Source organism: Myotis daubentonii, chromosome 2 (assembly GCF_963259705.1).
Source record: "Myotis daubentonii chromosome 2, mMyoDau2.1, whole genome shotgun sequence".
Classification (NCBI taxonomy): Eukaryota; Metazoa; Chordata; class Mammalia; order Chiroptera; family Vespertilionidae; genus Myotis; species Myotis daubentonii.
The window spans coordinates 139,155,288-139,168,582 of NC_081841.1; the positions used below are offsets into that span (position 1 = coordinate 139,155,288).

Below are 13,295 nucleotides of genomic sequence, written 5' to 3' on the forward strand. Positions count from 1 at the left end.
CCAGGCACACTGCGTTAAGTGCTAGGAATACAAACGGTATGATGACATCATTCCTGACATCCTCATTTTAACTTGTAGATCAGCTCATAAGTAATTTCAGTGGTGATCTCTCAGATCCACATAATCACAATTTATTCCTATTCTGGCTCCCACATAATCTTAATCACATCTTTCTTACATTATAGCTCTTTAAAATTCTTCCTTGTATCTCACTTAATTGTTTATTTCTGGTACTAAATTTTATGGTTTTGAAGAGTAAATGTATAACAAATTCATTTATTTATGCCAGATTTACATGGAATAAAAAATACCAAATATATTTCATTTTAAAGAAAAAATAGAAAGATGTTTTTGATAGTTTTATTACGAAACTAGAGGCCCAGTGCATGAATTCATGCATGGGTGGGGTCCCTCTGGGTGGCCTGCAGGGATTGGGCAGAAACCCGCATTCCAACGCTGCCTACGGCTCCTACCTGCCACTCCCACTCACCCTGGCCCCACTGTGCCTGCCTCGGGCTCGCACCCAATCAGTTCCATGAGCCCTGTGTCTGGCACCCTCCCAAGGGGAGTGGCCTGTGAGATAGGCCCGGGGAGGAACCATGGGAGGGCTCCAGGGGTGTCCCGCTCATCTCACTCAGTCCTGATCAGCCGGACCCCAGATGCTCCTATTGGTTGGAGCATCTGCCCCCTGGTGGTCAGTGCACGTCATAGCAACTGGTTGACCAGTTGACTGTCTGCCCTCTGGTGGTCAGTGCACATCACAGTGAGCTGTTTAACAGCCTTAGCATATCATTAGCATATTAAATTTGATTGGTTGTTTGGTTGTTCTGCTGTTCAGTCTATTGGCATATTACCTTTTTATTATGTAGGATACCATTGTGCATTTTATTAGAAATTGATATCCAAAACATTCATGGGGAGGGGTAATTTACTAAGTCAATCAAGATAGCTACACAAAAAAGAAATCAGTTTCTGGTTCTCAGTATGCTCTTGGATTGAAAATCTCCTCCACAGAATAAAACTCCTGCAATTTGTGAAGTGGATCTGAAATACCTTTATTCCACAAGAAATGCTTTATTTACATGTAGCTCATTGTTTTAGAAGGTTCTATTGGAAAAATATAAAGCTTTAATTTGTAAGGAACCCAATATTAAGGCTTTAACTAACTAAGACACTGAGTCACTCTGAGAAGGGCACCTTTTTAAAGGGCACATAATTTTTTTACTATTTAGTGGCAAAAATGTATAGTTATAGTATTTCACTGTTTAAATATTCCAATATTAACTAGATGTCTAAAGACAAAATAAACTGTCAGTTATCATTCTCCGCAGCTCTATGAACACGTGGCTTACCTCCAGTGATAAGATCATAATAGTAATGGTAACCTTCAGAGGTTATGCCTTCTACCCATCTGCCCTTTGAAGGGTCTTTTTTCTTTTTCTTCTTTTCTTTCTGCTGATTTGATGCAGAGATGGGTGGGACAGTGCTGGTTTTTGGTGATATGCTTGGCTCTGAAATTTCTAGAGGAAAGATGAGAGAAGGGTGAAGTAGACAATACAACCCCCGCACCCGATAAAACATAAATAATATTATTAAAATAAAAAACCTGCTAAGATTCTTTTGGGAACTTGACACATCATTATAAAGCTTATATGGAAAACTAAACATGCACCAATATCCAGGGGAATTACAAAATAGAAGTGAAAGAGGAATCTAGTACTATCAGGTATTAAAATTTATTCTATAACTATGGTAAAAAAGACAGTATACAACTGATCCAGGGATAGGGAAATAAATGACTGAAACAGAACAGTACAGAAATAGATCCAACTGCAAGATTCCTGGTGTTTCCTATTATAGGGGAAGAGAAATCATTTAATAAATGATGTTGGACGGACTGGCTAATTATTTGGAAAAAAGTTAAGCTGTTCACCTCTCCTCAGTATCTCTCATGTTTTTATATCAATATAAATTTCAGATGAAAGATATTAAAAACAAAACAAAAACAAAAACCCCTGCCCTAGCTGGTTTGGCTCGGTGGATAGAGCGTAGCCTGCGGACTCAAGGGCCCCAGGTTTCATTCCAGTCAAGGGCACATGCCCGTGTTGTGGGCTCGACCCCCGGCAGGGGGCATTCAGGAGGCAGCCAATCAATGATTCTCTCTCATCATTGATGTTCCTTTCTCTCTCTCCCTTCCTCTCTGAAAGCAATAAAAATATATTTTAAAAAACCCCACAAAGTAAAATAATGTTAAATTTAACTACATACAAATTAGAATTATTGCATATGGCAAAAAACAAAAACAAACATATACACAGGAAAAACAAATGACAAATATTTATAACAAATATGACAGAGGATTAATGTTCCTAACAAAAATCCCTTACAAATCCAATACTGTAACAGAAAAATGGGCAAAAAGTATAGAGGTAATTCAGAAAATTAACATTTACCTTCACTAATATTCAAAGAAATGTAATTTTTTTGGTATTAGATCAATAAGTACTGAAAAGAATGACTGAATCCAGTGTTGGTCTGCCTAATCTATGGGTATGAAAAAACAGGCAGTTTTTATGGTTTTACTTTTTTCTAAAGATTAGCCAGTCATTCCCAACATCAATTAATAAATTAACTTTATTTCTAGCAAAAGTATTAATCTTGGAGACATTGCTGGAGTATTAACTATCAATCTACAAAATATATTCAGGCTTGGTTTTGGCAATCTTACTTCTAGAAAGTAAACTTACAGGGATAAATGCAAAAACACTCACACATAAGGAAGCTCACTGAAGCATTCTAACAATGAAAAACTCTAAGCAACCTAAATGTCAACTGGAAAGAAATGAAATAAATGGTGGCATTTTTATGGCATTTTATACCCTTTATTAAAAACTGTTACAAGTGTCACGCTTTTAATAAGCAATTTATACTATTACTTTATTACTTAATTTTATTTTATTATTTTATTTTAATTTTTAAAATATATTTTATTGATTTTTTACAGAGAAGAAGGGAGAGGCAAAGAGAGTGAGAAACATCGATGAGCTGCCTCCTGCACACACACTACTGGGGAAGTGCCTGCAACCAAGGTACATGCCCTTGACTGGAAACGAACCTGGGACCCTTCAGTCCGCAGGCCGATGCTCTATCCACTGAGCCAAACCGGTTAGGGCTTATTACTTAAATTTTAATAAAAACTGAAGGTTGTATAGCTAACAAGAGATAATTCTGGTTGACTTGAAACCTGTGCTCCTAACCACTCTGTATATCCTTATTCAAAAGAAAAGACGTACTTGACATAGTGTAAGAAAAAATAAAACAATCTCCAAATAGACCATAACATAAAATGTATAACTTTATTTTAAAAATTCTTTATACTGAATTGTTGTACTTTTAATAAAGGAATATATATCTCATTCAGGAAAATGCTACAAAAATTATGAATTCTCCCAAGGCATATATTTGATGAGATGACTACTACTCTTTAATTCTGCAGGAATGCCAACATCTTCTTTTTTTAATTTTGTTTTACTGCTTAAAATATTACAAAGAGTAGTTCATATGTCTCTTTCCCCCTCCCCCCCCCCCTTGACCTTCCCCCAGCCTCCCCTACCCCACAGGGACTTGTGTCCAATGGTTATGCTTATATGCATGCATACAAGTCCTTTGGTTGATCTCTTACCCCCCCCACCCCCCCAAGCCCTCCCCGGCCTTCCTGATGCCAACATCTTTTCTCCCTTATAAACATCTTATACATCTTATAAACATGTAGCTTTATCTTTGTAAAATAATGCTTTCCCCATTTTAACTAGCAATATCCAGGATAATATTTTTAAAGTCTGGTTATAACTGTTTTTATTTGATGAGGGCAATGTCAACTAACTGCTATTCTGTTTAAAAACTTAACTGAAAGCAGTTTTTATTAGGGTAAAAATACCAATCCATGCCGACGACCACACCATTATGTAAGATCAACAACTGTGACTTGCAATATGCCTGGTTTATGGACAATAGATATGTCATGGAAAAAAAGTTCCCCACTTAAAGCCTAAATTTAATAACAAGATAGATGAATGCTTTAAAAAAATATTTTTATATTTTTTTATTGATTTTAGAGAGGAAGGGAGAGGGAGACAGAAACATCAATGACAGAAAATCATTGATCAGCTGCTTCCTATATGCCCCCTACTGGGGACAGAGCTCCCAACCCAGGCATTGGTGCCGACCGGAATCAAACTGTGATTTCCTGGTTCATAGGTCGATGCTCAACCCGAGCCACGCTGGCCGGGCTAGATAAATGCTTTTTATCTGGAACTGAGTATCTTCAAACCCTCAAATTATTTACTTTGTTGCTGGCAAAGATGTGATGAAAAGGAAACCCTTATACACTCTTGGTGTGATGAAAAGGAAACCCTTATACACTCTTGGTGTGACTGAAAATTGGTCTAATCACTATGGAAAACAATATGGAAGTTCTTCAAAAAAATTAAAAATAAAAACAGGATCTCCAAGAGATATATGCACTCCTGCGTTTATTGCAGTATTATTCACAATTACCAAAATGTGGAAACCTAAATGCCCATCAACAGATGAATGAATTAAAAAACATGTAGTATGGAATAGTATTCAAGCATGGAAAAGGAGGATATCCTGCAATTTGTGACAACATGAATGGACCCTCAGCACACTGTGTTAAGTAAGATAAGTCAGAAAGAGAAAGACAAGTTCTGTCTATCTCCTTTGTGGAATCTTAAAAAAGTCAAATTTAGCCCTTGTTGGTGTGGCTCTCTGGTTACAGCAGCAGAATAAATAAACAACAGAATAAATAGTCAAACTTATAAAAAACAGAGTAAAATGGTGGTTACCAGGAAATGGGGGGGTGGGAGAGTAAGACAGCTGCTGTTGAAGGATACAAACTTGCAATGAGTAGTAAATAATCCACAGAGCTCTAATGCAGAGGTCACCAACCTTTCTGACTTCAAAGACCACCAGTGGTCAGCGGACCACCGGTTGGTGATGGCTGCAATGCACAGAGCAGTGATTTTCAACCTGTGTGCCCAAAGAATTTTTAAAACATGCAAAACCTGACCTCTTTGCCCTTAGAGTGCCAAATAAAAAATGACAACAGCCAACACAGTAACTGTCTGGTGTAAATGAATCAAAATTATACCTATGGTTTTTGTCAGGTTGACAAAATAATAGAATATATTTTTGGTGTGCTGCAGTATTTTAGTAATTAGTTTATGTGTGCCGTGAGATAAAAACAGTTGAAAATTGCCGGCATAGAGTAATGAATATAGATAAAAATATTGTACTACAATTAAGTAATGCGATAAATATCACTACAATGGCACTCTATACAATAAAAGGCTTATATGCAAACTGTCCCCTCGACCGGGAGTTTGACCAGGGATTGGAGCTGGCTGGCCAACAGACTGCAGCCCATTCCCCCGATCAGGCCCTGCCAAGTGCCCGTGGGGCTAGCCAGCCAACTTCCCGTGGCCCCTCCCCTTGAGCCCCCCCCCCCGCCCCTGCTTCGATCGGCCCCCGCAACCCAGATTGTGGGGCCAGCTGGACCCCACTGTGCATGAATTCATGCACCGGGCCTCTAGTGGGACTATGATATGCTAGAGCAGTGATGGCAAACCTTTTGAGCTCAGTGTGTCAGCATTTTGAAAAACCCTAACTTAACTCTGGTGCCATGTCACATATAGAAATTTTTTGATATTTGCAACCATAGTAAAACAAAGACTTATATTTTTGATATTTATTTTATATATTTAAATGCCATTTAACAAAGAAAAATCAACCAAAAAAATGAGTTTGTGTGTCACCTCTGACACACATGTCATAGGTTCGCCATCACTGTACTAGAGGCCCGGTGCACAAAATTTGGGCACGGGTAGGGTCTCTAGGCCTGGCCGGCCATCAGGGCTGATCAGGGCCTTCCTTCCTTTCCCCAACTGCCAGCCGGGGCCTTCCTTCATTCGGCGCTGCCCCCTGGTGGTCAGTGCACATCATAACGAGTGGTCGAACTCCCGGTCCACTGAACTCCCGAGGGGACAATTTGCAAATTAGCCTTTTATTATATGGGATTAGTATCACAGTAACACATTGTACACCTTAAATTTATACAATGTTTGTCAAATATACTCAATGAAAAAGTAAAAAGAAAAAAGTAATCTACTTTCTAGCAATAACCCATTAATGCTAATATATAAAAACCCTGAGTCCGTCACAACCGGAGGCTCGACCAACCGGAAGTCAGTCTTACAGTCACCGCTGGGATGCCATGGCGACCCAGCACTGACTGCTGTGGCTGCAGGCGCGGTGACCCAGCACTGACCGCTGAGGGGGCTGTGAATCAGGCCTGGAGAGAGGCCTGAGAAGCAAGGTCTGATCCATAGCCTCTGTGGCAGCTGTTGATCAGCATTTGCCTCTCTCTTTCTCTCCAGCAGCCATGCCTCCATTTCTCTTCAGGCTGTTGATAGGCCCAGAGACGCTGACTGGCATAGAAACTGACCAATCAGAACCAAATCGGGGTGAAGTGTGAGGAGCCAATGGCAGTCTAGGAGGCAGAGCTTTTGACGCTGACTGGCACAGAAACCGACCAATCAGAACCAAATTGGCCAGCAGAGGAGGGCAGTTGGGAGCAAGATCAGGCTGGCAGGGGAGGGCAGTTGGGGGTGACCATGCCGGCAGGGGAGGGCAGGTGGGGGCAATTGAGCTGGCAGGAGAGCAGTTAGGTGTTAATCAGGCCAGTAGAGGAGTGGTTAGCAGCGGTTCTCAACCTGTGGGTCATGACCCCTTTGACGGTCAAACGACCCTTTCACAGGGGTTGCCTAAGACCATCCTGCATATCAGATATTTACATTACGATTCATAACAGTAGCAACATTACAGTTATGAAGTAGCAACGAAAGTAATTTTATGGTTGGGTCACAACATGAGGAACTGTATTTAAAGGGCCAGAAGGTTGAGAACCACTGGGTTAGGGGGTGATCAGGCTGGCAGGCAGAAGCGGTTAGGGGCAATCAGGCAGGCGAGTGGTTAGGAGCCAGCAGTCCCGGATTGTGAGAGGGATGTCTGACTGCCGGTTTAGGCCCGATCCCATAGGGATCGGCAGTCAGACATCCCCCGAGGGGTCCCAGATTGGAGAGGGTACAGGCTGGGCGAGGGTATCCCCCCCCCAGTGCACGAATTTTGTGCACCGGGCCTCTAATTCACTGTAATTCAACCATATAAATAAACACGATTCAGTTTTTACAATATGGATAAAGTAAACTGTAGTTATGCAATACCTATTTTTTAATAAATAATTCTTTTAGCCAAATAATTAGAATACCTAGAAAACTCAAATGTCTCTGAAATGAACCACTGACCTAGGATAACTAGGACTAGGTAACCACCCAGGTAGTATGGCTGTTGTGAATGGAGGTGTTAAAATCTGAAGCTTTAAAAGCAACACAAAAGTGTGTAAGCAAACTTCCATTATCTAAACAGGGCTATGATGCATAGGAAAAACACTAATAGTATATACTCTGAGTGTATAACCTTTTTATGGAAATAATAAAAGCTAACTTAGCATGACCTCCGGTGTTACTTTTAAAACATGCTATTTTTTTTTACCTGACTCTAAGCCAAGCCTTTTCAAATCCTCTTGGTATGCTTTCAGGGCAGCTTCCTCCATTGCAGCAAACTCCTTTGATGCCTTTTCTTCTTCCTTTGCCTTATCCAGGCTTTTCTGTTTAATCTTTGTAAGACACATTTAAAAGTGAAAGCTAAATAAAAGACTGATATTTACATAGAAAAGCTGGCAAAAAAACAAAACAAAAACAAAGTAAATTACCTCACTGATCCTCTTTGCAACATTTTCTTTATGATTCTTTCCTCTTTCATGAAATTCAACACTCTTGAAAATGAAAAAAAAAAAAAAGAAAATACAAAGGAATACTACATAAACATCATAATGCTCACATTAAAGTAACAGTAAATTTGGGAATGGAGGATAACAAAATTAAAACTAAAATGATTGGTAGAAAAGATACAAAATAACTTGAATGCAAATTGGCCCTTTTTAACAAATGATACTATAGAACTTAACTATTTATTACTAGAGGCCTGGTGCACAAAATTCATGCACGGGAGGGGGTTCCCTCAGCCTGGCCTGCACCCTCTCGCAATCTGGGACCCCTTGGGCATCCCTCTCACAATCCGGAACTGTTGGCTCCTAACCGCTCACCTGCTTGCCTGCCTGATCACCCCTAACCACTTGCTTGCCTGCCTGATCGCCCCTAAGCGCTCTCCTGCCTGTCTGATCGCCCCTAACTGCTCTCCTGCCTGCCTGCCTGATCACCCCTAACTGCCTCTGCCTCAGCCCCTGCGGCTTCATCTGGAAGGTTGTTCGGCTGTCTGGTCTAATTAGCATATTACGCTTTTATTATTATAGATTATGCCTTCTGACTAGATCTCCTTTGGTGCTTAAAATATAACCATGATTACCATATTAATGGAGGAAAATACAAGGTACACTTGATGACTAATCTAGTGACTATGATTGTAATGAGAACTCAAACAAGACATGAAGCCAAAAGAGTGGGAAAAAAATCTTAATTCAAGAAACACCTCTCAACCTAGTGTCAAAACCAGTAAGTCTCTAGAATTTACACTGCTCTACTTGCCACATTAGATACGAGATAATAACCAATGATCCTTAGAGCCATATTCATCCATATTTCCATATTGGGAGAAAAGTAGACATTAAAAAATTTATCTTAATTGTAAACAAATATTCTTATATAATGTGGTAATGGTACAAAATGTGAAACTCCTATGAAGAACAATTTGGAACTATCTATCAAAATTAAACTGCTATATTAGAGTTCCCTAAAAATTAATGTGGAGAGAGCTTCAGGATATACTGTTCAATTAGAAAGTAAAACAAAACGCCCTGGCTGGTTTGGCTCAGTGGATACAGCTTCAGCTTGCAGATAGAAGGGTCCTGAATTCAATTCCAATCAAGGGCTCATGCCTGGGTTAGGAACTCGACCACCAGTAGGGGGAGTGCAGGAGGCAGCCAATTGGTGAGTCTCATCATGATGTTTCTATTTCTCTCTCCCTCTTTCTTCCTCTCTGAAATCAATAGAAATGTATTAAAAAAGCAACAACAACAAAACAACTGTGGTACAATACAGTGTATATAGTATGTAACCTTTTATGTACATTAGATTAAGAACCTATATACATATAGAAACAATAGAAGGCTAGACAAGAAAATGAAAAGTGGTAACCTATGAGGAATGATGGTAACTTGGATGAATGACAGAGGTGGGTGATTGAATGTTATCACATATTTAAAACAGCCAGAAATGCTCCCTATGGTTGTACACAATAAGAATTATCTGCTAAACTTTGCAAAATAAGTTTTGTAAATCAAATCTTACACAATGCATTACCTGAGCTATTCTAAAGTACTGTGAATTCCTCTTTAAAAATGTGACTTTTTAAGGCAAATGTTCACCCTTTTCATATATTAATTTTTCTAAAATTTATTATACACCACAAAGACTATTACAGGTCCATTAAAAATAAATTAATTTTGTTTCTAAGTAAAGGTTAAAGTGGTGTGTATTAGCAATTCAAGGAGATGCAGAAAGACTATCCTAGAGAAATTATTTACTCTACATAACTCATGGAATTCATTGAACTGCTTTACCTCCAAGAAAGACACTATCAGTGAGTTGTGTAGGTTGGCCTAAGTCAGTGGTCGGCAAACTCATTAGTCAACAGAGCCAAATATCAGCAGTACAACGATTGAAATTTCTTTTGAGAGCCAAATTTTTTAAACTTAAACTATATAGGTAGGTACATCGTTATTAACTTAATTAGGGTACTCCTAAGGCTTAGGAAGAGCCACACTCAAGGGGCCAAAGAGCCACATGTGGCTCACGAGCCACAGTTTGCCAACCACGGGCCTAAGTCAAACAAGACAGTCAAGAACTTTAGCAACTATTAAAAAAGACCAAAAACAAAACAAAACCCAAAGAAAAACCCAAACTCCTTGTAGACACATCGATGCTTCTGTCTCTTACAGACAATCCTATACAATAAAAGTCTAATATTCAAACTGTCCCCTCGACCGGGAGTTCAACTGGGAGTTCGACTAGGGGGCAGGGCTGGCTGCCCAATCATGGGACGGGAGGTCCCGGCTGGCGGTGGTGGCGGTCACAGGCAGCAAGGGGAAGGGAGGTCCCGGCTGGCAGCCGGCAGCCGCTAGGGACCCTACCCATGCACGAATTTCGTGCACTGGGCCTCTAGTAGTAAATAAATGTCTACTAAACAAATACAACATTGTTACAGATAGGGCTACTATTCTTTTGTGCATCCAACTCTTATCAAGTACAAAGGATTTGAATATACAATATATTTTTAAAATACCTTAGCCCAGTGGTTGGCAAACTGCAGCTCGGCAAACTGTGGCTCGCGAGCCACATGTGGCTCTTTGGCCCCTTGAGTGTGGCTCTTCCATAAAATACCGACTTCCGCGCATGGGCCACGAAGTTTCTATTGCATTGTATGTGCGCGCCTGCATGTGGTATTTTGTGGAAGAGCCACACTCAAGGGGCCAAAGAGCCACATGTGGCTCGCGAGCCGCAGTTTGCCGACCACGGCCCTAGCCTATGGGTACTATGTACATCAAGCATGTCAAACTCTCGGCCCACAATGAATATTTTTGCGGCCCAGTCAATATAACATTATGTAAGAAACATTTTAATAAAAATTTTGTAACTTAATTTTTACAATATCCTGCTATAATTAATAACGAACTATGATGTTTGCTAATGACTGATCACTATAATTGTGTTGCATTCATTTCCCTTATGCACTTACTGCGCAGGCTCATCATTTCTCTCCACTAATACTAGCAGTGAATATTTTAGCAGCCGATTGCCACATCATTAGTCTTGGACTGACTTGTTTGGTGTGTGCAACAGGAAATATTTCGCTTTTGGAGAACAAGAAAAATAGTTATTTGCGTTAAGCTTATTAATTTGTGCAGTTATTCAGTGTATGGTAAGTTAATGTTCTAGAAAAAAATTAATTTTTATTAAAATGTTCTATTATTTTATGTTAACGATTACTCATTTCAGCCCTTTGTATTCAGCATGTCTCTATCGAAATAAACCTACATTTCTATGAAAATTAAAGCTTTTGTTTTTTTGTGGCCCACATAAACTTAAAACCTTATTTGGCCCATGTTAGCCTTTGAGTTTGACATGCTTAATGTACACAGTCCTATGACATGCATGAGAGGTGTAAAAAAAAAAAAGACAATGGTGCTGCTTTTTGTTTCATGTCTTAAAAGCTGAAACTAGACTAAGAGACACAGTAATATAATTTGCTTAACAGAGTTGCCACTTTCATATTCCATGACAGAGGTAATGATGTCTTTTTCAAATTTAAGCATTCATAGACATAAAGCTGTGCATCAAGTATATTTAATTATCTCTAGAGCAAAAAACAAGAAAAACTACAATGTTTCTTCTTACATATTAAGGGCTTTCCACTTTTACTTGGTATGTGACAGTGTTACAAACAACACCATCATAACTGGATGTTTCATAGACATGGAGGAGATTACCCACACTCAAGGTTCATTTCCTAAATTGACTGAAGGGCCATAGTGAAATAATTGGGCTTAGTACATATATATACAAATTTAGGCCAATGAAAAGGAAGAAGGCACACAAGGAATGAAAAGATAACAGAAGCCCTAGTCAGTATGGCTCAGTGGATAGAGTGCTGGCTTGAGGACTGAAGATTCCCAGGGTGTGTGGGGGAGGGCAATGGATGTTTCTCTGTCTCTCCCCGTCCCTTTCACTCTCTAAAAATCAAAGGAAAAATATCCTCGGATGAGGATTAACAACAAAAAAAAGAAAATAGAAAGATTTTCAATGTTCTGAAACATGTAGAGCAGCGGTTCTCAACCTGTGGGTCGCGACCCCTTTGGGGGTCAAACGACCCTTTCACAGGGGTCGCCTAAGACCATCGGAAAACACATATATAATTACATATTGCTTTTGTGATTAATCACTATGCTTTAATTATGTTCAATTTGTAACAATGAAAATACATCCTGCATATCAGATATTTCCATTACGATTCATAACAGTAACAAAATTACAGTTATGAAGTAGCAACGAAAATAATTTTATGGTTGGGGGTCATCACAACATGAGGAACTGTATTACAGGGTCGCGGCATTAGGAAGGTTGAGAACCAATGCTCTAGAGCAATGCATATGAAAATGTTTTGCAAACTCCAAGTTTCGACAAAGGGAACACTTCACATAAACACATTATTAGAATCTCTATTAGTGGAACTGCCATACAGGCCTATTGTCGGCTATCCAGCACTTGCAGTAATCACAGAATTTCTTTGGTTGTGACTTCCAGTAGTCGGCCCTGAAAAAGGGAAAAATAAGTCTAAGCTTATTTATAAGTTAAACAGGTAAAACTCTGTATGCTTTACATCTTAGAATTTGAAATATGCCTCTGCTACTGCGTCTTGCCTTGCTATATACAACCGCGTTGTTTTATTGTCTGAAAGTGTTGCCACTCAGGTAGAAAAGTCTGCACCGGATTTAAAACTCCCTTAGACAAAACAGCTTAAAAAAAAAGTCCTCCCCCCATTTGTTAACGTCATCAGTGTGAAGAAATGAGTGACACCTTAGAGAAGACTTGTCTTTCCTCCCCTCCTGGCATTTTGAGAGGCTGCTGTAATGGAGGTCTGAAGACCTCACAAAGCTTGCTTTAGGCCCAGTTGCTTGCACCAAAAGAACAAACAGAGCGCAAGGCTCCTCCGGCGGAGGTGCGGCTCCTCCGAGACCATCAGCTAATGCAATTTGTTCTGGAGCCTCCGGACGAGAGAGAGTTGGGAAACCCAAGGGACCTCTCGGCTGGCAAGACATGGGGAAAGCAATCATGGCTCTAACCGGGCCGGCCGCTCCGGTAGGCGGAGGACTCGGGGGCCCACAGCCCGACCCCAGGGTCACCACACCCCGCGTGGCTCAAGCACCCGAGACCCGAGGCTGCGGCGCCTCCGCCGCCAGAGGGCTGGAGCTCGCCGCCCACCTCCCGCCCGAGAGCCCGTCCGCCGTGCCCCGGGGCGCTCCCTGGGCAGGGTTTCCACCCGGCCCCGAGAACCGGTCCGGCCGGTCCCCAGCAAGCGGAGAGCGCGTCCATCCCGCCTCTAACCGAGGGGCGGGGGGACGGGGACGGTGGCGGAGGGGAGCC

General features: G+C 40.7%; 1 protein-coding gene across 3 annotated transcripts in view; it reads right to left on the reverse strand.

Annotated features, from left to right (window-relative positions):
* WBP4 (WW domain binding protein 4) overlaps positions 1-13,295 on the reverse strand; it is a 31,642-nt gene that overhangs the window by 17,994 nt on the left and 353 nt on the right. The window contains exons 1-5 of one of the 3 annotated variants that reach the window (XM_059684777.1): positions 12,729-13,246; positions 12,392-12,464; positions 7,850-7,912; positions 7,630-7,753; positions 1,353-1,520 (exon numbers count right to left, since the gene is read on the reverse strand). In XM_059684777.1, the coding sequence (XP_059540760.1) occupies positions 1,353-1,520; positions 7,630-7,753; positions 7,850-7,912; positions 12,392-12,464; positions 12,729-12,985 (685 nt within the window). In that variant the 5' untranslated portion in view covers positions 12,986-13,246. Of the gene's footprint in view, positions 1-1,352; positions 1,521-7,629; positions 7,754-7,849; positions 7,913-12,391; positions 12,465-12,728; positions 13,247-13,295 lie in introns of those variants that run through there. The other 2 variants (XM_059684776.1, XM_059684778.1) reach the window with 2 other exon arrangements.